At 38.3% G+C, this 27,999-nt stretch overlaps 1 protein-coding gene across 2 annotated transcripts in view; it reads left to right on the forward strand.

Moving 5' to 3' along the window:
* The first annotated feature begins 18,002 nt into the window (after positions 1–18,002).
* WDR11 (WD repeat domain 11) overlaps positions 18,003–27,999 on the forward strand; it is a 31,554-nt gene continuing 21,557 nt past the window's right edge. The window contains exons 1-11 of one of the 2 annotated variants that reach the window (XM_072340275.1): positions 18,003–18,209; positions 18,380–18,491; positions 20,144–20,297; positions 21,015–21,188; positions 22,411–22,594; positions 23,391–23,556; positions 24,398–24,512; positions 24,761–24,956; positions 26,218–26,321; positions 26,728–26,907; positions 27,469–27,553. In XM_072340275.1, the coding sequence (XP_072196376.1) occupies positions 18,124–18,209; positions 18,380–18,491; positions 20,144–20,297; positions 21,015–21,188; positions 22,411–22,594; positions 23,391–23,556; positions 24,398–24,512; positions 24,761–24,956; positions 26,218–26,321; positions 26,728–26,907; positions 27,469–27,553 (1,556 nt within the window). In that variant the 5' untranslated portion in view covers positions 18,003–18,123. The remainder of the gene's footprint in view (positions 18,210–18,379; positions 18,492–20,143; positions 20,298–21,014; positions 21,189–22,410; positions 22,595–23,390; positions 23,557–24,397; positions 24,513–24,760; positions 24,957–26,217; positions 26,322–26,727; positions 26,908–27,468; positions 27,554–27,999) is intronic. The other variant, XM_072340276.1, reaches the window with a different exon arrangement.

Consider the following 27,999-nt stretch of genomic DNA (forward strand, 5'->3'; position numbering starts at 1 on the left):
TTAAGTTGGAAGCCGTTTCCCCTGGTTCTGTCACCACAGACCCTGCAAAAGAGTCTGTCCCTTCTTTCCTGTAGCTCCCCCTTAGATATTGAAAGCCTGTTATCAGGCCACCTCAGAGCCTTCTCTTCTCCGGACTGAACAACCCCAGCCACCCTGTAGAGTAAAACATTTATTACTAATATCTAACCTAAATCTGTCTTCATGGAGCACTGATCTCCTGGGTGAGTTGGTACCTTCAAGTATTTACGCGGTAGTTCTGGAGTTTTAAGAGTTAGTACCTGAATAAGCCCCTTTCATCTGGTAATGTTTTACAGCCATATAATCAATCCCTCATGAATTTGTAATTCAGGGAATCACATTATAAAATTACTGGGTTTCCTAAAGATATGATGAAATAAGATGCTTAAGTAATAAATTCCTATGGGTGACCTGCTTTACATTCAGTGCTTACTTCAAAGACTTAATGAATGTCTTGTATACCACTGGGAGCTGCATAAATAATAAAGGTAATAGGGATTAAAGCAAACTATAGTAGTAAGGGTCATGTGGAGCTGAAATTACAAGGTAATACATCAGTTTACAGAGCAAGACAGAGTTTCAAGGTTGAAAGCATACAATGTTTTGAGCAAGCTGCACTCGCAGGAATTGAAAAAAAAAAAATGTGGTTTATGAATTAATTGTGTTAATGAAAAACATTGTATGAAAGAACTGTAGCATGTTAAAAGATTATGACAGTCACAATATTTGGATCTGGCTTGAGAACAAAAAAGAAAGGATGCTCCCAACCTTCCATAGTGTGGAGTTCAGTTTCTAGATGCAGATATCTACTTTTTTCTATTTATTAAATAAAAATTTCTTTGCTTTCTTGTGTATACTTACAAGCTGATCTAAAGCCCTCTGGAATCAATGGAATTCTTTATTATACACAAGATAACGTTTGATGTAGGTTATTATCTTGTATCTCTGGGGGATGTGCATTTGCTTCTTAGTGAGGCTGTCTTGCCCCATCCTTGTTTAAAACGTCACATGCTGAACTCTCAACTGAGACTCAGAAGTCCATCAGTGCATGTTTATTATGTGTAGGTCAACCACAAGGCTGGATTTGCTGTCTCTACAGCCAGAAAGCTTGACATCAGGCACAATTAATTGTATAGGCTCTCAACTTCTTGTATATCACTAATTAAAAACACTAATAGCTAGCAGGCACAAGTGTACATGCCTCTGTCAGCCTGCTTGTGCTGTTGAAACTGTAAAAACCTGCCCTAAAGGTAAGTGAATGAAGTGCAGCCTGTGTTTTATGAGCACTTTTAAACCACTCATCAATATAGTATTATTGGCACAGATAGTCCAGCAAACATGGAAGTACTTCTGTGAAAAGTACAGATGCAAAGACATAGCCAATTATTGCAGTTAAACATCAGGGTAATAGATATTACAATAGACTGAGGAGGGGGAAAATGCATGTTTCTCCCATTCTGCTACATAATTCAATGTACAATTTCTGCTCCTTTTTCAGTTGTCTTTTAGTTCAGTCCCTCTTCTGCAGCAAACCTAAATACAAAGTTCTCTTTATGTAGATGTCTTCAAGTTTTGATTATGCTGGAAGACTCTGAATTGATTTCAGTATTGAAGGCAAATGAACGTGTTGGTCAGTGTTCACCTCTGCAGTTAATATATTTTCAATATATAGTTAAATAGAATTCCACCAGAGTAGTATTGGCATGAACTTTATAGGAAAATGCATTGAATGTTGATTTGTCTGACAACAGATATTGACTTCCAATGTGGTTCATAACAAGAAATGTCATTAAGTACTAGCAGATAAAGATTTAAGGAATTGGCCTAGGAGAGGAACGGAAAAATCAGTGTTGATCCACAGACAGTTGTGCTGTAAAAATGGCAGCAAATAAAACCGATTTCTGAGTCTAGGAGCACATGGTGTGTTCCTAGATAACATAAAATATCCCTGTCAGTTTGAAATATGAGAATATTTTTGAATATTCTAAATGCTTCTAACTTTCAATTACTTGTTAATACAATAGACAGTCTTGAGAACTGAGATATCTGTAGCAATCTCTGAATGATTTCCTGAATGAATGATTTTAGGTAATTTATTATAGTCGCATGAATATTGCTAAGAGCTGGTTAGGATCTTCACAAGTTTTCCTTCTCCTTATAAAACACTTGTGTACTGAATGTGAGCATTGTTTTTTGCTATAACAACTCGTAACATTCATCATATTATGAAACACAGCCCTACACTTAACAGAACCATGTAACCTAGAAATATTTTTTTCACTGTCTAGTTTATCATTCCTTTTAATGTTGTTATGTTACTGTTTTGCAGTTCATGCATACTCAGAAATACGCAGAAGTCTGAAGTGCACAAAGTTGTTGTCTTTTAACATTCCAAGCATAAAAAGTGGATAAAGATCTTGTTTTTCTCAGTCCACAAATTCTTATCCTTATCAATTATTAAATCTTTACAGATCTTCATGCTTTACAGTGAAATCAGAGTGCACACTGTATTTTTATAACCAAGTTTATAAAAGGTTATAATTCTTGTGAGAAAGTTATTAACCAAGGCAATTTGTTACAGAATCTAAGGAGCAACTGACTTCTCTGTGAGTAGCTATAGATTTTCAGAGTGTAAAATGGCAGAGTTTTGAAACACCAGTCTTTTGGAGAAGAAATTTGTTCTGATATCCAATATGAGCCTCTCCTGGTGCAACTTCAAACCATCACCTCTCAGAGCCCAACTGGTCAAACTGAGAGCAATTAGCCCATTTTGGCTGGTTTGGAGCCATGCCTTTGCACAAAGGTCACTTTAAGGGAGGACAAGGCCAGACCTCAACCTTCCCCACCTCTACTTTGCCATGACTGTTTTCTTCCCAGCTTCTAGGTTTCCTTCCAGTTGTTCTCTCCTTACTCATCCTCCAATTCCATGTTGATCTATCTCAATCAACAGAAGGACAGCTCACCAAGAGCAAGGCAGTTGCTTTGAGTCTATGCATTAACAGCACCACAGCTCCAGTGGCAGTCACACTACCTGCCTTCAAGACCACAGTTTCCAAGGCAGACTTTGAATTATGTGCCAAGGTGCAGCAAACTGTAAAATGTCAAGCATAGTCTCTGACACCTTAGATTTGCTATGCAGAAATTCATTCTTATGAGGCATTTTTGTTGAGAGAGACCTAAGGCCAAAGGTTCCTGTCATAGATGGACATAAATAGGTGGTATTTGGAAAGCCTCTCCAGACAACAAGAGCTTGTATTTTGTATGTCTCGCAGCAGAGAATCTAATGTTTGGATTAGTACATTTCAGCTACTTAATTTATTTTCTTCTTTCTTAATCTTTCTTAGATTGAGATGTTGTATTTCATTTAATATGCATATCTTTATTCCATGCTGTTCTTCACAGTTTCAGCTTTAATTCTGAAAACGTGGCTCACAAGCTTCAAGACTGGTAAAGAAAAGAATCCCCAAGATCAAAGAAGAGGTAGCAGATGAAAGAAAACTAGAGAAAGCCTACAGGGATTATCAAGGAGTGTTGAGGAAGAAGACACCAAAAATGCCCTCAGTCAACACCAAAGTGTGGAGAAAAATCTGCGGGGGGGCAAATAAGGAGAACTATATGGATTATTTAGGCTGAATTTTTGATGTATGTGTTGTGTGCAAGAAGGGAAGAAAAAGATTTCTTTTTTTAACCATGGTTCTAGAGGCAAAACCTGAAATAGTGACATTCAGTGACCTTATGTTAGAGCATTTATTATTTATAACTCTTCAGATGAAATGTAAAATAGCCCATGTCCCATGTGATTTAGAGCACAGGCAATGCCTTTCCTTTCCCAGTGTTTTCTGGCTGTGCTAAGAAAACTTTAATGTTTCTGTAGGAAACTTGATAGTTGTATCACCACCTTTTGCTTAAGTATGGGAAGCAATTTAAATCACACCACAAATGCATAAGAATTAAGAAAATGCTGACCTACCCTAAATCATTTTTCCCAACATTGCATTTAGATAACAAGCATACTGAAGTCCAAAGCTGAAGCTTATTATCTAATGGAAATTCTTTCTGCTGAATTTAGTTACCTTTTGGTCAGGTTATGGAAGAGGAATAACTAAATGCTACCAAATTCTAGATAATTATGGCCTTTCTCTCTGAAATTCTCTGCTGGGAATTTGGTCAAGCAACTTTTCTATGCGACAGCTAAGGGCATCGTTTGTCTCACTGTCCACTGAGTCAATGAAGATGTGTAGGAGCTAATGTTGGCTTGTATTGCATGAGTGACTTTCACTGCCTTAAACCATTTAATTGTTCTCTCCTTGAGCCATACCAGAATTTTAAAAACTGAATTATTTGGTTACTTTTTAAAATATAAATTAGTTCATATCATTAAAAACTGTTTTTAAGCAGTGTCTGCAATCAAAGGGCTCTGCCTAATTAAAAGCAAAAAAAGTGGCTACTATTTTTAAGGGCTATTATTTGTTGTGTTCATTATCTGATGACCCCTTTGAAGACTATATGAATAAATGCCTTGCATCATATTTTTACTTCTTCTATTGTCTCTATCTCTAACAATTAGCTCTGTTATCTCATTTTAGCAGCATGCAGCCAGGAACATCTAAGGCAGGGAGCCTTATCTAGGACAATAAATAGAGCACTTTATAGAAAACTCTGCCCTGAAACCAGCCGAGCCTGCAACAAGTTTAGATACACCAAAAGATTTGGACTGGGACAGATTGTTCTGTCAAATGGGTAAGTGGGTGGAATGAGGAAATGATGGTGATGTCCATTTCTACCACAGTTTGTAAAATCCACATGTAACTGGAGCAGGAGCACATCAGTCCGTTCAAGCCTCAGACTTGTGAAGAATGGATGGGGTTTACTATCATAAATGTCGCCACAGCCAGTTATTTATCACAGCACAGTACACTGCACACTGGAATGGTAATTGTTTTCACTGGGCATTTTGGCAGAATAGCTTGGAAAAAGAAAATCAAGCAGTTTTAGAAACTACTTAAAGGAAATAACGGAGTGATCCTAAGTATACTCTGCTTGAGTTATTAAATTATAACAACAACATTAGTCCTTCACACGCCATTATTTTATCATTAGCTTAATGTCATCAGTTAATGATGACTTTCAAGAAACATTCATGCATCTATCATGTATGATTTGTTAGAGCACACACTTACAGGCAATGGATGCAATTAAAAAGCTGCCAAAGACATCAGCTTTGCAATAAAATGTTATCAGTATTTACCAGTAATCCAACAGCCTGTTTCCTTGATGGTGGAAAACAGTTTTAATGTTACCAATGCTAATGTTTCCTACTAATCCTAATTTAGAATCATGCTAGGGAAACTTCTGTCATAAATGATTTATTGTGCTTGCGATCTCATGCCCATCTCACCTTTCTGCACAAGTACTAAAGGTGTATATTTAACATATTCCACTAAAAGGAGGAAATGAAATAGTCTGAAAGAGATTAGGCACCTAAATGATGATACCCCTACACCAAAATTAATCATGCTGCCTTTACTTTTCACTTTGACTTCTTGAGACTGAAATTTCTTTCAGCAGCAGCTGTATAAGATTTCAGAAAATGCTACCCACCTCTGCAAAACAGTGATGTAGCATTTTTTATCAATGCTGTCCTATTTAACAAGTAATTAAGGCATTGTTTAATCTCACCACATTTTATTATAGGGAGGTTGAGATTCACAGTGGAACAGATATTAATTAATTAAGCAGAGCAGCTGGTATGTGCTCTTTGGGACTGATTCAGCAGATAGAAGAGTTCATTTCGTTGTTTAAAGAAAGGATAAACCCCAATGAACTGGTTAGCATTTAGTTGGCTTGTTAGAAGTACATTGCAATTCTGGCACAGCATACCTGGAAAATCTTATATACTAGCTGCACTTTTTTATGTCTGCTAACATTCTATATATAACAGAATGATAGCTGTAGTAAATTCCTGCCTAGCTTTTAGAATAAAAAGAACCTCATGCACAAGAGAGTTGCCAATTCTGTTTGAATCTGTTGTTTTAGAACTCTAACTCCACTGTTTGGTTTCCATAATGGACTTCTATTAAATGTTCAAACCATCTGTGTGTCACCCGTGGGTTTTAAACAACTCTTTGGATGTAAATTTCACCTGTTGTCCTCTTTCCTGATGCTGTCCTTTCTGCAAAAGAAACTCATTATTTTGCACTTGTGAAAGGATGATATCCTATAAATGGGTCATTCTGACTTCTAAAAGCATTTGCAAATGTTTCCAGAAGAACATTTAGGCTATGGTATGGACATCTAAGGATGAAATTAGAGATTTTTAACTTCATAATCTTGAATTGTTCTATCGCCATCTTAGCACAGAATCCTGAATGGCTGTTTAGGAAATAACATAAGGCTGTATTTCCAGGTCTGCCAGTGCTCCCAGCACAAAGCTGGGAATGGGTCAGAGCAGGGAAGCCCTCAAGGTCACAGGGCAAATTGTCAATATGGTATTTGTAAGAAAGATTAGATTGTTGTTTTTTTTTTTTATTATTATTATTTTTTCCCCAAAACCTTAACCTAGAGACCTAATAAAGCACTCTGTGCTGCTTGGGAATGTACAGCTGTTGTTTTGCTGAAGGGTTATGAAGCATTTCTAGGGCACTTACATTTATTTGCACACTGTTGCTGATGCCTCATAAAACAAAATGCTGTTTTCAAATGGGGTGGCTTGAGAAAACTCTTTGTTTTACTGTACTAGAGTTTATACAAGCCCTTTGCCATTAACCAGGGAGATGTTTCTGTCGTGAGAGCAGCCTGAGTCCCCCAGGGTAGGTAGTGAAGCACTGCAAGGGCTGCCCAGAGAGGTGTTGGTGTGCATCCCTGCAGATATCCAAGGTCAGGTGACGGAGCTCTGAGCACCTGATAGAACTGTGGGTATCCCTCAGCTTTCATTGGCACCATAACGAAATTTGAAGAATTTAGATCGACCATCCTTAAAATGGGCAGCTCTAAGCAAAAGTGAGGCTTTCCTTTGTAGTGCTTCTCACCTCCATATTCCTCTCTTTCCATACATGCAGAAGTCCCAAGCTGAAAGGACCAGAAGCAGTTCTGAATAAACATTCTTCCTCAAGAACCTTAAATTCAGCAAATTATCTGGACTAGGAGCTGGCATGCTGTTAGGAAATTTATATCTGACAGTGTGAAAATCGCATCAGAAAAGCACTGCACAATAGCTGAATTTTTGTTTGCTGTAGTGTAGCTAGTCTGTTTTTAATATGCTATATTTTTTGATTTAGATCAGCTTAGTTTCTTGAACAAAATTCTGTATCTTAGCAATAACATCACAGAGTGGATTTTTTATGGATGGACTGCAAGTAGGGGAACAACTACTAATCCGCAATAGTAATAAATGCAAATGCAGCACAAAACATCTCCATGAATCTTCCAGTGACTCAGTTTTCTGAGGTGGCAACAATCTGCAGTTGGAATCTTTCTATTTATTGTTCTGGAGGCTTTACAGATCTTCATCTGCAAGAGCAGGGGCTGGAAGGTGTTGGTGCTGGCTGCTGGCAGTTCTTAGTGCTTTCTCTAATGTATTCCCCACTGTAATATAGCCACAGCAGTCAGAGGAGAGAACTGAATTCGTGGATGCAAAAGGGGATGTTTCAGCTGAATTTGCCAGACAAATGGTTTTCAGCTCTGTAATGGAAGTAGAAATGCTTTGTGCTGCATTAATAATGATGGTGGCAGTGCTTGCAATAGGAGCATAATGTGACACATTTACAGGCACACTTAGGAAGGAAATTTTAATGAACTAATCTGTAACTTAGAGTGAAGGGGTTAAATGAGGTTTATCTGAAAATAAATCCAGTTTATGTCTCATTACAGGTGTGAAGAAATGACAAATATAAACATGAGCATGCAGATTGCTTCGATGGGAGATTTGTTTGAGCAAATAAGGCAGTTTAAGAACAGTTGGAAAGGAAATATTCCATTCCATTCAAGGTGATGGTAAAAGTTGTATCTGTATCTCACAGTAGTGGGAAATTCAGGTTTCTACCTAACAGGAGTCAGAGGGATGGCTGAGGTTCTCATTAGCACAGTGAGATCTGCTGCAGAGGAAGCATGAGGAAATGACTTCCTGACCAAATGTCTTTGAAGGGATTTGCTTTTTAGGAAAAAAACACAAGATATATATTGTTTTAAAAGATATTCTGAGCTTCCTAAGCTTCTATTCCTGATAGTACTGCCTAGTGATCCCTAACCATGAATGCTATGAACTACTTAAGAAGAGCCCCAACATCAGAAGTGCCATTTGCCTGTCAGAATGAAGCATTTGCAACCACTTTCTGAAGTGACAGTGTGATGGGAGAGTTCTAGGGAAAAATGCTGTAATTAATATTAGGGCTGAGACTGGGACAGCACCCTTTCCAATTGGAGGGAATAATTTAACTCACGTGGTGACTTAGTAAGTCCTTTACTTGTGTGAGACATTATCCATGTGCATGAGCAGCTGTAGATAGTAAAAATTGCTTGTCACTTTTTATACATGTGGGAATCTAAAATTTAGCACCTTTCATATCTGAGTAATTTCTTTCCATCTGCCTAAAACATCACTGTTTGGAACTTTTCCTACTCTTGCAATAGTCAGCTAAATTTGAACCTCAAACATGACTCAACAGAGCTGCTCCCATTCCAGTAGAAAAGCACCATTTTACACCACATTCATCAAATTTTCTTTGCCGGAGATGATCTATTATAGATATTATTATCACAAAAGTTGTACCAACTTGCAAACTGCAGGGTACAATTACAGTGAGCTGCAAGTTGTTTTCTCTGTCTGACTGTTTTAGTGATATGCCAGTCATTTCTTCTTCCAGATTTGATTCTTGCTGTAGAATATGTAGAGTTAAGGCACTTGCCTTTACATCATGGTCTTATATATCCTTCTCTATGTTATCATGCTTATCAATTCAGCAATTAATGAAGTTCTCAATAGCAGAGGAGAGGTGGAATTCAGAAATCCTACTTGGGATCAATGAGTATTGTGTTCCAGAGGGTAACTCTTTGTAGAAATAGAACAACTTTCCAGAGAAGAAATTTTGCAAGACAAATGCACTACAGAAATCCTCCACAGATCTGTGAGGCTGAAACGAAGACAAAGGGCAGCGTGAGTAAAAATAAAGATGAAACAGAGCTGGTGTGCTCCACCGTCAGTCTGGAGGAGAAGAATGTACCACTTCCATTTCCACCACTGATTTAATAGCTGTAGGCTCAGTTTGATAAAGTTTCAGTTGGCTGCTTGAATCCTGTTAAAGGAAATAGGCTTGCCCTTTATCTTTCTCTGGGTCCAGCACACTTGTTGATATTAATCTGGAGCAGAAGACTGATTTCTAGCTCAGAATAAATGTCAGACTGGAAATAGTCTTTGTCATCCCATCCAAGTCATACAAATTCTTTGCATCATCTCTCCCAGTCCTCCAACCTAGAGGAAAAAAGCGACTCTGGTATCTCTGATTTGAGGTTTGGGGACACCTGGGTTCAGCTTTTGACTTTACCTAAAGCATCAGCAACAAGTCTGCAAGGCAACTGCAATATAGTCAATAAGGTGGAGGTGGGTGGTCATAGCCACTGACAGCAACAACCTCCCTGTGCTCCTGTTCTGTGTTCAAGATGTAGCTGTCAAAGATGAGTTTATGCTTTCAGGGGCAAATTACATGTTTAATCAATCACAGAGCTCAAGTTGGAGTGCATTTAGAATTTAAGTTTTCACTTAAATTCACCTTTTATCCATCTATTTAGAGCAATATCATCTAACTAAATTTTGCTTCCGTTGTGAAAATCCCTTTAGGATGTGATATAGCACTTTCAACGCATATTTTTATCCAGGACTCATTTTGCAATTATTGTGCATGGTTTTCAATTACAGCTGCTGTCTGAAATGAAATGAATGAAACAAAAATGGCATTATATAACAGTATTAGTGACAATAGTACCCAATAACCACTGACTACAAAGTAACTATTCATCATCTATTTTCATATTAATTTGTCTTGTTTCTACGTTCTGATATGCAAAGCTATCTTCATAATACCAAGATGCTCTTTTCTTTATAAGTGCAAAGTGATGGTGATTGCTTTACAGAAGGTCTTGTGAACATCCTGAGGGCAGTGAAACATGACATCCAACACAGCTTCATAAAACACAGTTCACAGCTTTGGAACTTAACTTAGATACATTCTCTCATTGCCTTTTCAGTGTGGGAATGAAGGATTGTCGTGCCCATCACAGGTACCTGACAGTGATACTGCTTGAAATTGAAATGTAGACAAAAGATGAAGTTACATTCCATTCATCTCAATATTACCCTTTCAGTATTGCCGAAATAAAGGTGCTTTATAATGTTTAGCTTGCAGAAGGCAGTATCTATTTTTCACACGTAACACACTATTTCTTTGAATTCAAAAGCATTTAAAGCTTTGTTTTTATGTTTTTGTCTAAAACCTGAAACTATGATAAATTTATATATATATTTTAGTATATTTTTCATAGTAGTGAGAGAACCAAACTATCAGAAAGCTCTGGAGTGTGCACTGTATTATCATACATCTTGTCTGTGGTCTGAAAAATTCATCTGTGGACCCTTAATCACAGTTTTATTATAGATGTATGTGTCATCTCATTGATTAATCCCTTCTCACAAGCAGACTGATGATTACAGAAATACCATCTCAGTTTTGGGCAGTAGCAATGAATATATGAATGCACCAAGAAAGAAATGCACATTTGCTGCAATATGGACCAGGAGCTGGATCTCCTCTCACCCTGAAGTTCATAGAGAGACACCTGATGGCTGCCATACACCTACCGTGAGTTCCTGATTGCATACCATTAGAAATAAGCTGCTCAAATGCTTATCATCTTTTATGCAACTCAATGCATGAAATCACACTAAGCCAAAAGGTGCCTAAAGTCATGCTTCACCTTGATTGCATCCTTCTTCTATGGTTAGCCTGTAATTTTCTGTTAAATAAGGTGTTTCTGCATACATATCAGATAGAAACTTAACAGTCAGAAATTAGGAATGATTGGTATAATTCTGACTTTTGGGAAACTGATTGGGATAATGAAAGGTGTCGATCTAAATGTTGTATTTTGCAGCCTGGTGATTTAAGGAGAAATTGGTTAAAATTAATCAAAGAGAAACTAATCCAGAAGAGAGCTTTTTCCGCTAGTGCTTTGGGCAATGTTAGAATGAGACTTTCTAAAACAGTTCATGCCCTGAAGGTTTTGCTGGATACATTTCAACTTCTCTTCTGAGGTATGACAAAGAATGTTCAATTTGTAAAGGAGGCCCATGGCTTGAAAATGAGACAAAGTAGATCTGCTCCAACCTCATGGACCTTAAACCTGAGCTTGGAACAGGAAAAATCTGGGGAATCTTCTACCTACTCCTTAAAAAGCGACTATTTCAAAGACTGAGTTCAAAGGAACTTTAATAAAAAAAGTTACGTATGGAACATGGGCAACAAACTAAAAATCATGAATGACAAAGGAATACTTTGCAGTATGTGTTAGAAAATGTATAAGCAGAATATGTATTTAAACTCGACAAAGAAAAGTCTGATATCCAAATTTTTAAACTGCAAGGTATTGAGAAATAGTAACAGATGGCCAGTTCACAGAACAGGACTTTTCCCCAAATGATTTATGCTGATTATACAGAAAAACAGTCAGCTTCGGCTGATTGAGCAAGTAAGAGGAGGGAGAGGACAACAGAGATTACTGCCCTACCTTCTAGAAGCCTTTGATTTGTCCATGCTAGACGTGACTGGAATCCTACTCTTCAGTCCTTTATCTGTTCTTTTTCAGTTTCTGCTTTCTTTCCTATTTCTGGTCCTTTTTTCTCTTATTCTTTGTCTGCTAGAACACACCAACCATGTAAAGGCATGAGAGCAATCATAACAAAAAGCAAATCTAGTTACTAACGTGTTTCTTTTCACAACCAAAAGCTTACGGGGATAGATTTTCAATATCCTGAGTTATTTGTTAATTAGCAGATGTTGTTGCCTTTGAGGACTCCAGGTGGTACAATCAAAACTCCCGAAGTCTGTGCAGACTTTTTGCATAGAGCTTTGAAAATACATTCCTGAAGTGGCAAATGGATCAAAATATGTAGAAACAGAAAAGCTACAAGAGGGTTCAATTGTTTCATCAAAGAGATGGATGGGAATTGCGAATGCATTAGCAATGGCCTTTGGGAAAGGCTACAGTAAATATGACAGAGGACTGCATGCAAATATGCTGGCAAAATGCAAGTGAGGGGAAAAGTCATCTTGTGGGTGCAGTCAGTTATATTTACAAAAGCTGCAGGGCAGATTTTTTTTTTTACATTGTGCTTGTTTTCCAAAATTAAATCTACATTTTAAATCTTCACTCATGCCATCTTAGTAATTAGTTCCAGCATCTATCTGTGCCCATCACTGCCACTGTAATATTGGTTCATTAAAACAGTTGTGGCAAGGGAAAATTAAAAATGTAAATGCCTCAAGTTTCATAGCAGTTGCTGTTGTGGAAATTTGGGAACACTGTTGACAAGGCAAAAAGTTCTCACTGAAACAATTAATTTCCTTGCTGTCACACTTCTTCAGCAGCGATGCTGCGGAGGTTACTTAATATGACAAATGCTTACGGGTAGGCTGTGTTTCAGTAAGCCAATAGCAGATGAATCAAACACTATTTCCAGGCATCATCCCTTTGTGCTGAAAGAGATTGGCCAAAGTTCCCACAGGGCTGCTTGTAGCCCAGTCTGTGCTATGCTTCCACTGCCATGGGAAGTGAAGAAAGCAAGGAAGATGGAAGAGCCTGCTGACTTTTTATTGTCTCACGAAACCCTTTCTTTTGTTGCACCCGCTTTCCTCATTGCTTCTATGAGAGAAAAGAAGGGATCGAATTCATCCTTGCAATAAATCCACTGACGTGAGCTCACATCAGAAAACTTCGTTCTTTTCAAAGGCAAAGTTATCACAAGTGGCGAGAAGGGGTTTGTGTCACATTAAGGCTTTATGAAAGAGCCAGAATTCTCATACTTTATTAATGAGGATTTTCTTTTGACAGATGTGCTTTGTGTCCCAGTAGCTGCACGTGGTTTATGTGTTACAAGGACTTCTATGGGAGATAACTGGGTTACTCACAGCTAAACAGTAATTTTCAAGGAAGAGTTGATAAGACAGCCACTGTGCATGAGTTAATAAGAAGTTTTTTGCTAAGCAACTTCCTTTGAAGTGAACCCTTTCATTTGAGGGGATGTGTTTTAGGGCAGCAGACTGGGATGTGAGAGTCTCACATGTTCTTCCTTGTGTCACCACTTTGTTGGCTGCTCTAGATGAGCTTGTCATCTTCCTGTGATTATAGAATCATAGAATCATAGAATGGCCTGGGTTGAAAAGGACCATAATGCTCATCTGTTTTCAAACCCCCTGCTATATGCAGGGTCACCGACCAGCAGCCCAGGCTGCCCAGAGCCACATCCAGCCTGGCCTTGAATGCCTGCAGGGATGGGGCATCCACAGCCTCCTTGGTTATTCCCACTGGAACAGGTTGCCCATCAAGTATTGTTTAGCCTGGAGAGGAGGAGGCTCAGGGGAGACCTCATTGCACTCTACAATTTCCTGAAGGGAGGTTGTGATGAGGAGGGGTTTGACCTCTTCTCCCAGGCAACAAACAGGTACCCAGAAAATGGCTACAAGTTGTATCAGATGAGGTTTAGACAGGACATAAGAAGGAACTTTTTCTCTTAGAGAGTGGTCAGGCACTGGAATGGCTGCCCAGGGAGGTGGTGGAGTTGCAGTCCCTGGCAGTGTTCAAGAGGCGTCTGGATGAGGAGCTACAAGATATGGTTTAGTGGTTTACTGTATCTACAGTAATGGGAGGATGGCTGGACTAGGTGATCTTGTCGGTCCTTTCCAACCTTGTGTTTCTATGATCCTATGATTTTGCCCAGCAGTCCTTCTGAGAACTGATGAAATCAACACGAAAATGGGTAAAAAAATGTTGCTGTCTAGCAATAGTGTACTTTTCATCGAGCTTCCTAATTGAATGAGGAATGTCTCATCTTGGAGGGGACGGAATCTCTAAAGGGATGTTTTAATGTTTGCTGTGGTTTTTTTTGGTGGTTTTTTGTTTTTTGTGTTTTTGTTTTGTTTTATTTTTTCTGTAAATGAGCAATTATCTCCCAGTAAATTGTAGCACAACACTTGTCAATGCCATGTAAAAAATTAAGCCCTTGAGATTACTTGTGTTCAAATTAACTTAGAAAGGATTACAAAACAGGAGACGATATTTCAGAGCTGGCTTATAGTTGTGAAAGAAATCGTGGCTGTTGGCCATGCAGATTATCTGCGTGTATCCTATTTGTTGGATTTCGTGTGCCAGTGAGCTGTTCTGCACCCTGGAAAATCAGAAGACTCATAATCTTCTGGAATGTAAGGCTTCATGCTTCAACAATTTTGGTGAACAGGAAATGGTTATACACCTGGGTATACTGGGTATAACTGCGTGTACCATATGTGTGAAAAGTTCTTATTTTTGACAGTAATATACAACTTTTCCTAACCCAGATAAATGGCTGAAAAATCCTTTAAAAGGAACTTAAGCAATCTTAAGTTTGTAAATGAAAGAATAAATGTTTATTCTTTGACAAACAGGGAGAATTTCAGTGCTGACCCACTTAGAAAACAACTGCTGTGGATTTTATGGACAGAAGAGGTTCAGATGGGATATTTGCCATGTATAAACATTTTCTTGGAAGATAATGGACACTGATGATGGCAGCAGACAATAGATAGAAAAATCAATCAAATAAACAAGAAAACTATATATTTGCAGCATGCTTTTCACCTGTTCAAATGCAAGTCTGTAGTTTAGGGCAGTTTGCATTAAAATCTCAGAGCTGCATTAAACAAAAGTTAGACAAATTATTTGTTTATAGGTCAGACATTTTTTCATTGTGAAAAACAAGAATGCTTTGTAAACATCACCACTCTGATTTCAAATCCCATTTGGCTTTGATACTGTATAAGTCTTGCTAAATATTTCATTTTTTATATGTTTCTTTGCTCTGAAGCATGCATGTCTGTGATGTGATTCAGACAGATGATTCCTTCTTCAAATCATGGATATTTTATAGAACCTTCTGTGAAGAATAGGGAGCTAAAGAACTGTTTTATCCTGGAAAAATTCATCTCCAAGAATACTTTATTTGAAAAACTTCTATATTCTCCAGTATGTCAAAAAGTAGCCAAGGGAGAGAAAGAATGAACTTGAAAATACAAGGATGAAGATGGAACAGGACTGATAAGCAAGCAACATTTTTTTAGCCTCACAGTTTTAGATCTGTTGATCTTGTCAGTGCAGAAATGATTAATTTGTATTAAAACTGAGTATCAGACCTTCTCATGGGAGAAATTCCCTTACTGTCAGAAGAAATATTCTGCAGAATATGTAACAAAGTGCAGGAGGCCTTTCAAGAAGAATTGAAGACTTAATCTGTGAAAATAATGTTTATGACAGACTTATGCCTACTCTGAGTTGGTAACAGCTGAGATCTTAATTAGTCATGTTGTTTAGTGCTGCTTAATTGTATTCTCAGGGTCCTTCATCTTTTGAACTTCCCCACTGTCTCTTGTCTAATGCATCAGTTATTTCTTAGGAGCTCTGATCGGCTTTGACGAGTTAAGGAACCCTACAAACCCCAGGAGAGCTGACATGAGAAATAACCATCCTAGGACTGGAGAGATCATCTTCCCACTGTATGTAGGAGGCACTGGCATTCTGAGATGTATGCCATTTATTTTAATAAACCAAATACTGCTTGAATAATTCATAACAGATAATAACTTGTGGGGAATATATATATATATATATATGAGTGTCCTTTCATTTGCAGTCTGCACATGGGCACTTCTCAAGTCCATCAAGCTTCCTTTCTTTCCCACTTCAGTACTTAATATCAAAGAGATATAATGGAATTAGACTCTGATTCTTAAAATTATGTGAGAAATGCTTCACTGTACTAAGCCTTGCACAGTCAGCGTGCAGAAAAATGTAATTCTGTCTGTTGCTATTCCATCTCCCCACCCGAGGCTTACATCTGCTGCACTAAGGTTTTGAAGATGGGAACTTTGGTGACAGCAGATACTGTGTTTTTAGAACACACGTGTACTTGGAACTCACTGGTTACATACAACAGTGGCTGGAAGTAAAAGTTTCTCATTCCTATGATTCCTCTCCCAGCCATTAAATCTGTTACACTAATATTGTCTGAGAGAACTGTCTTTGAACTGAATATACTCCATCCTTCCCGATATCATAGGGGGAAAAAAAGCGTTTCACAAGTAGTTTATCTTTTCTGAGATTTTTTTCATCATCAACGGAGTAACTTCAGGTGACCTTAATGATGAGTTGAACACCATGTATCCTTGTAGAAGTCCTACATTTCAGAGATTTAAGCCCTGCATTTCATAGCAATTCCCACTTGAACAGAGATTGTGCTTCAGAGACTTGAGAGCTCTCCAGCTGATAGCACTCCTAGAAAGAACATCACGCCAACCTCTGGAGGCCCGGTTGGTTTTCTTTTTGTTTGTTTTAAACCTCCCTTTGTTTGTCTTCTGTGCTTAACAAAGTCAGAAACTGAAAGGTAAATAAAATCAAGTATGGGAATATTGTCATAGTGTGGAGGTCTGAAAGTCTGCTTATCACATGGCTGAAGCCAAATAGTCTCTTGCATGCATGGGGATGTACTCAAACAACAGCTGTTTTTTTTGTGTGTGTCTGTAAGGTCCACATAACTACATTTGATAATTAAAGCATAAACTGTAGCCTAAAGCTGCTGATACCTTCAAGGAACTGGAACATATAACCACAGCCCGGGACAGCAGAAGTCCTTCATGGTAGCCAAGTATCTCCCACAAAGACTGGAGCTGCACTGAATGTGGTGAACAAACCCTTGTTTGGATGGTGGCAGAGGATATGGCACAATGAGGTGTACAGATAGCTGTGCAATCCCCTTGGTCTGTGCATGAGCCCTGACAGAGCTGAGAACAGCATAGTGCTGTCTATTTTTCACTGACAGCCCCAGCTCAACAAACAGCTCAACTCTCAACAAGGAAAGAACATAAGAAGTTTTAAATACCCGGAGAAGAGATGATAATGCTAAGGTAATAGTCACATAATTTGTAAGGCAAATATAGCTGTGCCCAATAGCATATATGAATTAGTTACTTATCCTAATTTCAGATGGGGTTTTGAATAATGAAATACATCAGCACACAATCTAGAATTATGGTGGTTCACTGTGGGATCCCAGGAGCTCCTGAAGCTCTAACTTAAGGCCATGGAAATTAAAGAAGTCCCAGAAGTTTTCACAGGATTATTCCTTCAGTAATTATTATTACATAAAAGAGAAATGCAAAGGAGAGAGACTGTGAATATATCTTCATCTTAATCCTACTTCTTCTACTTCAAGCTCACAGCATAATTATTTAGAGACATGAGCCCAAAGCTCATAGGTCTTGTTATTTATTTTATCTGAAGTATTTGGCTTTATTTTTTCTTACAGTCACTCTCATACTCATCCTCTATGTCTGTGTCCTGAGTACAGATCTAGGAAAAAAACAACTAAAATTAGTGAGGTTAATGACTGCTAAGAATTCTGCAAAGTGGATCCGTAGATCATGTTGCCTTCAAACTGTGATCAAGGAACAAAGAAGCCCTCTACATCTCCCAACAGCGATTCATCTGCTTTAACACCAAGAGAGACGTTTTTGGATGAGAAGACTTTGAGAAATAAAACATTAAAGTTCATCTGAAAATGGTGGTCAGCAATGTACAATGATTCTACTTTTCCATTTCTCTAGAAAAGAGCTGGAAAAGGCACCAGCTGCAGGTTGCTCCTGGAGCCGGAACTAACGTTCTCGAGAAGCGGGGCGCGGCGGAGCCCGGTGGGAACGGACCGGAGGTCGGGGCGGGGTGGCGCTGCGCTTCCTGCGCGGTGGCGGCGGCGGGTCGTGCCGCGGTCGGTAGGCCGTCGGCTGCGGGGCTGGGCCTGACGCTGCCTGCTTCGCCATGCAGCCCTTCACAGTGAACATCAAGCTATCGGCGCGCACACTGACGGGCTCCCTCAGCGCTCCCAACAGGGGGGCGGCGGATTGGTGAGAGGGGCGGGCCCGGGCTGGGTTGTAGAGTTCCGGGGTGTGTGTGTGTGTGTGTGAGGGGGGTTGTTCATCCCTCATGGCGGTACAAAACACCCGCCTCTGTGTTGGTGTGAAGTTCTGCTTGCTCTTTTTGTTGCCGGTTTGGTGACGGGACGTGCTTTTCCTAGGGGCTGGCAGGGTCTGATTGCATACGGATGCCATTCCCTCGTGCTGGTGGTGGACGCCAATACTGCCCAGACCTTGCAGGTTCTGGAAAGGCACAAAGCCCATGTTGTCAAGGTGAGACACACGTGGTTTTTTATTATTAAACTCTATTGCGTGTGTGGTTACTGAATCGAAATCACATATTGTAAGCAGTTGAAATTGTCGTTGTCAAACTACACATGCTCACATTGGGGGCTGTGGCTGATGGTCGGCTTTTAGACCTATAAAATCATATCTGACTCTTAGTAAGGAGAGGTTACTTCTCGTTTATCACAGATTAAATAAGGTGTGCTGTTTGTAGCAATCACATACAGCACTTAGTTAAGCAGTGCTTTGTTGTGCCTTTTGGCAGCTTGTTTGGCCAAACATCCCCTTATCCTCAGTTGTTTCCAGGCTAGCCTTGAAAATTAATAAGACATCTACTGTAACATAGATAATTGTGGGCTTGTCACTGCAAGAAAGACACTGGGGTTCTGGAGCGTGTCCAAAGAATGGCACTGAAGCTGTGAAGGATCTGAAGGAGCAGCTGAGGGAACTGGGTGGCTTAACCTGGAGAAATGAGGAGACTCAGGGGAGAACTTATTGCTCTCTACATCTCTCTGCAAGGAGGTTGTGATGAGGTAGGGGCTGGCCTCTGCTCCCAGGTAACAGCAACAGGACAACAGGGGATAGCCTCACATTATGCCAAGGGAGGTTCAGGTTGTGTGGCAGGAGCAATTTCTTATTGGAGTGATGTGGCATTGGCATGGGCTGCATGAGGAGGTGGGGGAGACCCCAGTGTTCAGCAGCTGTGGAGATGAGACACTGAGAGAGAGGGTTTCTTGGCACAGTTAATGGTTGGACTTTGTGATCTTAGAGGTGTTTTCCAACCTTAATGATTCTACGATTCTAATTGTGTAGAAAGTACAGAAAATGCAAATGATACGGAGATGGCAGCTTTAATGATGTCTGTGTTTCAACCATTTCCACTGAGCTTGGATAATAAGTTGTAGCACAATATTTTTTGACCCAGGTAATGAGCAGTTGTTATATAAGCTTTGTGCGGTCTGTTTAACTGTTGACCTTTTAAGTCTTCCTGTGTTACAGCTGCATCTGGAATAGGCAGTAATTGCATTGAAAAATACCCCATGTTGTTTGTCGGAGTGGTAATTCTGTGTTGATGGGAGACATAAATTTGTACAGAGTGGATGATACCTGCTTGAAGGAGCTGCTTTTACAGAAAAAAAGAAAACAAAGAAAAAGGAAAAAAAAGAAAGTGTAATTACAGGAAGAATTTTTTGATCCATCAGAAAAAGAGAGGATTAAAAACTACCTTTGTGACTCATTTTCCTTATTAATGAGCAGGACTGATAAGGCTTCTTGGTCAGACCTCTGACAGGGGTAGTAGCACAGTGCCCTGAGTGCAGTTACAAATCTAACTCATGTTGCAGTTAATGGTGCCCAGAGGCAACTGCATTAGTGCATCATCTTTCCAATATCTACAAAAAAGAGTTGTGTTTGGCCAAACCCTTTCTGTGCCAGGTACTGGGACAACATACAGCAAGGTAGCTGCAACATCAGTTTTGTAGCAGGCAAATTCTTCTTAGCATAGTATTAAGGTTATTTATTCCTTTAGCATCTTCTCTCTCAGCAGCAAGTAGCAAAACAATCAGTCTGAAAAATGTCGAGTTTGATTTCTCTGTTGTTTGTGTTTTCCTCATTTCACCACTTTTCATCTCTGTCTTCAGGTTAAATGGGCTAAAGAAAATTACCATCACAATATTGGCTCTCCGTATTCTTTACGTTTAGCTTCTGCTGATGTCACTGGTAAAATAATTGTGTGGGATGTGGCAACAGGAACAGCTCGTTGTGAAATACAAGAACATGCAAAACCAATACAAGGTAATGATAATTCACGATGTTTGAGTGGAAGTTGCTTTACAGAGTAGCACGGACAAGTCCATCTCCTCAGCTCAGTTCAGCCAGTGTATTTCAGTCTGAAACATCACTCTGTGTTGTACAGAACCACATTAGTCATAATGAAAAGAACCACACACCGTATCAGATTGACGGTGGGGTGGCGTTAGTATTCAACCTGAAACCAAATGTTTTCTTCAGTTAATCTTTGACAGGATTCTTGAGTTCAGTTCTAAAAAGAAACTAACTAATGCACAATCAAATATACAAATACAGTTCTTAGATGGTCAGTATGAAGAAACATGATTGTCTGTCAGCACAAATCAGCATCACTCAAGATAAATGGGCAGAAAAACCTGATTTCTAGCTTAGCTAACTCAGCTAGAAGAACCAGGGGTGGCTGAACTGGGAAGAATGTACTGGACCACTTAAGGATTTTCTGGATTTGAAGATGAGTCTGGTATGCTTCCCCAGCCCCAGAAGTACTGCTTTATTTTAGGGCTCCTATACTGTTAATAGTCTTAAGGCATTTAATAAAAATAGAAGTTAACCCACAGAGAAGGGTACACTCTGAAGACTTCTGCATATCTTGTTACAAGTTGCCATTCACAATGTATTACAGAAAAAGAATTGTTTTAAAATAGAACAAAATTTTTCTGAAAATCATTTTTGGTGTTTACTGGCCCTTCTTTCTTTCGGCAGACATGCAATGGTTGTGGAATCAAGATGCTTCTAGAGATTTGCTGCTTGCAGTTCATCCACCTAATTATATTGTGCTGTGGAATGCAGACACGGGCACCAAACTTTGGAAGAAAAGTTATGCAGAAAATATTCTGTCTTTTTCATTTGACCCGTTTGATCCATCCCACTTAGCGTGTAAGTTTGTATGTATAAAATAAGAAGAAAAGACAGTTGTAATTTTAGTTAACTGGAACTAGCAAAAAACCAATATGATTGTGTCAAGAATTGCAGATACCTGTGTTATAGTACCATTGGTTCAAATTGGTGGGGAGATATAAGGGAGGGTAAAAAAGACATGCTCTATGTAACATAGAAAGGAGGTTGGCAGGTGCAACCAGCAAAAATGTGAGACCAAAATGTCTAAGTAGAGGTATTGAGATTGAAGTAATGGTTTAGATGGGATTATGTTATTAATGCCAGGAAGAAGTCTCTAAACAAAGACGGGAGTCTTTGGCCTCTGAGAGATTGTCTAAAAAAATCCTAATTGGGAGAGTAAAAGTGCACATGAATAGAAAACACAAGCTAGAGATCTGAAATCTTTCTGATTTCATAAGGAAGTTGGAATGCACCTTAGATGTGGATAGAGAGCTGAGGAAGCTAGGCATAGAGATCCCTGTTGAACTGATATAAAAGGCTATAAAATAATTGGATGCTGAGAGAGGATCCAGTGAGATAAGAGCAGACCTGAACTAGATGGTATCTTCAACAGAAGCTTTTGTTAGAGGAAGAATGTGAGCATCAGTTTCAGAAACAATTCAAATGATAAGGGGGATGTAGTGTCTGCTAATTCAGGTTTTAGTGGAAAGAAACTAAGATAAAGTGCCACTATTTTTACCTTGTCTTCATCACTCCTGATGTATTAAGAGACAAATTGCAGTTTCCAGGCTTTCTAGCTGTGGTTTTCTTTTCTATCTGTCAGACTGTTCAACATAGAAAAAGAGCTTTGGGGTATAAATATGTAGTAAAATCTTAGCTACATCTTTACAGTTTAGCTGAACCTTTATCTTGCCACGCAAATAGCATGTGTTAATGGTTCTTTGAGCAATGTGCTGCATGCAAAGATAAAATGGTTATACAGCCAGCGTGGGCAACTCTGCTTTCTATTGGCATTATGAAGCTTAACAAACAACAGCTGATGACAGAGAATAACTGTGCTGAACAAATATGGAATGACAAACAAGGAATTTCTATCATTAAGCCATTCAGGGTTGTGTTTTTAATACTGACTTGTTAATACATTAATGTTAATACATAAGTAAGGCTATTATCATTTATCTCCACCAAAGTCTTATTGAACTAAAATGCCATAACGGAATTGCAGATTGCATTTGGTGATAATTGGTTTTTCCCCACACAGTGCTTACCAGTGAAGGAATAGTGTTCATCTCAGACTTCTCTCCTTCCAAAGCTCCTGCCAGCTCAGGGAAGAAGGTTTACATCTCCAGTCCCCATTCCAGTCCTTCCCATCGGCTTGCTGCTACTACAGGAGCCAAGAAGGCCCTTGATAAAGTAAAAATCTTAATCAGTAATGAAAAGCCAAGGTAGATTTCTTTGTGCATACTGGTTTTCTAATGCCTATGTGTTCTGTATGTAGTATTGGATTACTACTACATTGAATATAATTTAATTGACTAAATGTAATTAAATATTTTAAAAAAAAAAAAGTATTGTGGGGTATGTAAACTGGTCGTAATTTTTATGTCTTCATGGCTTTCAAGTAAGATGCATCTGTAGGGAAAGTCTATGGTTTCTTTTAATTCATGCTTTTTCAGCTTTGCTTTTTTTAGTTGAGATTCAGTTGATGCCCCCTTTCAAAAAATGGTCCCTCATTTTAGTTACAGCTTTCCCTTTAATGTAATATTTTCATATGATATCTGCACTGTGTGATTTATTTAGTTTTTTAGTCATGTTTTTGTGAAAATCACTTATTGCCATGTAAAGCAAATACAGCCTCTAAGGAAGGTTGGATGTTGTTCTCCCTTGACATCCCTGAGCTCTGGATGAAAGTTCTGACTGTCAGTGATTTTTATGTTAGATTAGGAGAAGGGGAGTGGGAAAATGGCTACAAACAGAAGGTGGCTTGTAGTCCTGGAGACAGGAATAAGATGCAAGAAGCTGATAATGGGGGTTTAATATATGGTAGATAGGATTAAAACAAACAGAAAACCCTTAAAAAGGACATTAAATCAGTTAAGAACATGTCCAAACTGAACACAATGTAAGTATAATTTTCTTCAGCATGATGTGTACATGCAATTCGTTTAACTTTATATACCTATCTTGAAGAATGTTGCCTTCATTTTCTGGGCCACTCAGTTTATTTTTCATGTTTTCCAGTGCTGAATCTGTGACACTCAATGACTGCCTTCAGTTATCCTACTTGCCTTCCAAAAGAAACTACATGTTGTTACTTTATCCCAGAGAAATTCTGATTCTTGACTTGGAAGTGAATCAGACAGTGGGTGTGATTGCAATTGAAAGAACAGGTGTGCCTTTCCTACAGGTAATGACAATTGGGTTGGTTTCTATCATTGTAATGGATTATTAAGATGATTTATGAGATTGTGACCTACTGTTTGTTGCATTTTGATTAATGCTAGGAAATGAAAAGAAATTAATTCATCAGGAGAAGCATCCTCTGTACCAAGCACTGTTTAACTTTGTGTTCTGATGTCTGTAGCAAACCTGCTTCCTTTTGTGTTGCTGCACAAGTTACCAGCATGGAAACAATGTTGTGGAGAATGGGCAGTTCATTCTCTTCTGGTTAAGCTGCTCATGCAGAGGTTAATACTGGCGCCTTGAGCTTTTGCCTTTGCATGTCTGGATGTCTGCATCTAGTCTGAGATCTTATTGAAACATCTTTATTCTCCTGTAATCACGAACATTTCTGTTACCAAAAAAGAAGTTATAAAACAAAGTGATAACTAGAGACTGCGTATAAGTTTAAAGGAGGACTGCAACAGGCAGTTCAAATAGAAGCTCACTGAAGTTCTCAAAGCCACCTATTGCTACACAAATGTGCCATAGTGTAGTTTTACTATTTGATTTAAAAGTTTCTCTTAAATAAGAATAGTTTTAAGAAATCAAACTTTAAATCTTATCTATCTTAAAACAGCTCTTGTTTGTTTTTTTGTTTGTTTTTTCTTCTTTCTTTAACTTTTTCCAGCACTGATTGTTGACTTCCTTCATTGCAAGTAGAGTAGCTACAGAAATCCATTGAAATGATGACTTAATGGTCATTTTTTGGCAACTTGCACATTCATTCTGAGTTTAATGTTCAGTTACAAGCATTTTTTGCAAAGTAAAATTTTCTTAACCCTATGTAATATGTTCTCTTCACGTAGGTAATTCCTTGTTTTCAACGTGATGGCTTATTTTGTCTACATGAAAATGGTTGTATAACTTTAAGAGTTCGCAGATCTAACTACTCTGCAACTGGAATTCCAAATGAAGAGCCAGGTAAGTTATGTGTCAGAAATGGCCAGAAATGAACTTCGAGTTGTTTTATTCAGTACTTTAGCACCAGTGTCAACCATCATGCCTTGTGCAGAGTGGTGAATTGCAACTCTTACAGTGTTTTTTGTCTTCAGTAAATTTATGCTGTGTTCTACCAAAAATTGTTTTGTTTTTTTGCTTTTTTTATTATTTTGTGGATATTTGTAGGTTTTGTTCTAATTGTTTGTTATTGTGGCATGTTTATGTTATAGATCCAGACCCAGTTCAGGAGCTGGTTTATGATTTAAGAAGTCAGTGTGATGCAATTAGAGTAACAAAAACAGTTCGGCCATTCAGTATGGTGTGCTGCCCAGTGAACGAGAATTCTGCAGCTCTCATTGTCAGTGATGGCAGGGTAATGATCTGGGAGTTAAAATCCAGTATTGCCAGCAGAAATCTACGTAACAGGTAATGGCTTTGTTTTTCTTATCAAAGTTTCCATCATATGTTTTCAAGCGATATTTAATTATATTCTGAAAGTAATGGTGGTGTGTTCTGTGTGTGGCATGTGATACACGTGTATGAATGAAAGGATGAGGGAGATATTTGGAATAAGGAAACAAAAGATAGGAATGAATATTCACATTATTTCAGGGGAGTGTTTTCTTGTAATCTGGCTTTCTGCAGACTGTATTGTTTTTGTCAGGATTGGAGCCCTTAGTTCCAGTAATTTGCTATTTATCAGTTTGACACAGAGCAGTGTGAGTGCACAGTAAGTGGTTTGAATATGCCTGTGTAAACAATTAATAATATTATATATGAAGCCTTTACAGTTTCAAGTCTAAGAAGCCTCTCAAACATTCAGTACAACAAGGTTATTCTGTTGCATTAAACTTTTAATACATTATTGGATAAAATAAATAAATTCTTGCCATTAAAACAAAACGCATAGTATACTTTTAAATGTCAGAAATACTTGATTTTCAACATCTTCTTTTGTTGCAGCATTTTTGTCTTCTTGCTCCCCAAAATACTATTAGATGGATTCACTGTAGGGCGTAACCAGCATAGCTGTATAGGATCTATATGTTGCTGGGATGTATTTATTGGATTCCTAGGCTCATTTTGGAAGCATTGATTTTTGTCATGGCTGTATAACCCAGCCGAATGTTATATGATATTATAAGAAGCACTGAACCTAGAGGAATCTGGCTCAGTGATTATATTGAACAATAGTCCATATTTCTAGTTGGCAGAGTCTTTAACTGGTACTTAAGGAGTTTTCCTCCATTAGCTCATGGCTTTGTTGAAGCTTTGTGTATACAAAGGTTGTTGTGTTTCTTCTGTTTACATGAAGGGCATTGCTTTAGCATTAGGTTTTGTTATCTGGAATTAATGTAAGAAGTTTTTCTGATTGAAAATGTGGGAATCTGTTTTTAAAATATCAAAAATACTTAACAATGTTTCTTAGCTGTACTCCTTAGTGTTACTTTAATACACTGAGAAGCCTCCATTGAGTGATTAGGTACACTTCAGAGCAAAGGATACATGAATTTGAGATGTGTGTATTTCTGTTTACATCATCTGCTGGTAAGCGTTGGGTGTAATCTTGTAAACATATTCTGCAAGCAATAAGTGAGAGAGCAGCCTGTGGAGAAGGCAAAGCTAAGAACCTGAGTCAACAAGTGATCCAGTTTGCCTCAGGAGTTTGTTTTCATTTCTTTTACAGCAGTTCAAGTGCATCACCTTTGTATTCCCCGGTCTCATTCTGTGGGATTCCTGTAGGGACATTCCAAAATAAACTGCCCGACCTCTCATTAGACAACATGATAGGTAAGAGTGTTTTCCACTAATATTACTGATACTGACTTCTAGGATTTTTGAATCACTGTACGTTTTAGTTTAAGACTGCATATGTTAGAATTATTTTGTGTGTAAATTAAGTAGTAATTCTGAAAGAAAAGAAATATAGTACGTATCTGCTAGAAAATATTAATGATTTGGAGGTTATGATGTTGAAGACAAACGTTCAAAGTTCACTTACACTAAGAAAAGAATGTAATTTGAAATGGGATTTAGCCAGTCTTATCTTACCAAGTTCAACAAGAAGAAATGCCTCTTCAAATAAGTTTTGGTACCTTTTAAGGTTATTTGTAGTTTTTCTTGTATAAACTCCTGTGTGATTTCTTTCTGTCATCTCAGATGAAAATTGAATACTGACAAGATCTTTAATTTTTAGCAGGGCAAGGCACAGTTGGTGGAGAAGAGCAATTGAAAAGTCCTTTTCTGCAGGAAGTTCATCTCAAATTCCTGCTGACTGGACTTCTTTCAGGGCTTCCTTTGCCTCCATTTGCTATTCGCATGTGCCCACCTCTTACAACAAAAAACATTAAGCAGTATGAGCCACTCCTTGCTGTTGGTAAGTATCTTGATTGGTTTATTGGTTACTCAGCAAATTATGCATTCTAGATTAAATACAACTACAGTTATGTGTTACCAAAAGATCATTATTTCAGGGATGAGAAAACAGACTTATTTTAATGATTTGGTAAAATCTATGCATGGATTGTCCCCTAAGGTTATTGATGGTTAACAGTTAATGTTCTTTGTTAAGACATTTACTCATCTTGAGTCATCAAAACAAGCAAACAAGAAAAACCTTCCTGTTTTCCTGCATCTGGGTACCTTGTGAAAATACAGGAAGAATCAACAGGCTTTCCATAGGCTCTGAAGATAGGTTCAGGAAATTGACTTTGTTCAAACTGATTTTGCTGGCTGAAGAGAATCTTGGAGGGTATAAAATGTAAGGTTTGAAAGCTAGAAATCAAAATACCTTTTCTAAACTTGGTAAAGTACAGTAGTTAAAAGTGGAAGAAAGGAAAAATAGCTGTAAATCCTGCATTTTTGCTAAAATATAGAATAGAAAATTGAAACAAGTCTGAATATTCCATAATTTATTTTATTAAATCATGTTTTATAGGTACAAGTAATGGCTCTGTCCTGGTGTTTCATCTTACAAGTGGACTATTACACAAAGAGTTGAGCATCCATTCCTGCGAAGTCAAGTAAGAGTTTAATTCCTAGCATAATCCTTTAGGGAGCCAAAAGTTAAAACATCTAATGTGTTCAGAGCAGTGTGTAGTGTCTTGTTTTGTTGTTAATGGCACCCAAGTAATTGCCTGTTGAGCAGTCTGACTGGACGTATCTTTTCTTTACATAAGCAGTAACACAGTGTTGAGATTAAAGTGAAAAATCCACTAAACTATATATATTTGATTTTTTTCTGTTCCTTCTGATCTAGTGTATGTGTCAGCCACTTCCCATTTCTTTACCACATTGTGGTACAAAAATGTCTTTTTAGCATGAGAAACTGTTTCAGTGTCTTTATTTATAGTCCTGACTAGCACACTGTGTACTTTGAAATAATTCTGTACATCAGAATTTATTTCCTTTGCTCACTTGTGAAATTGCTGCTAACACAGTCCTAGACAGTCCTAGGCCTAACTGAAGT

This window comes from Excalfactoria chinensis, chromosome 6 (genome assembly GCF_039878825.1).
Source record: "Excalfactoria chinensis isolate bCotChi1 chromosome 6, bCotChi1.hap2, whole genome shotgun sequence".
Taxonomy (NCBI): domain Eukaryota; kingdom Metazoa; phylum Chordata; class Aves; order Galliformes; family Phasianidae; genus Excalfactoria; species Excalfactoria chinensis.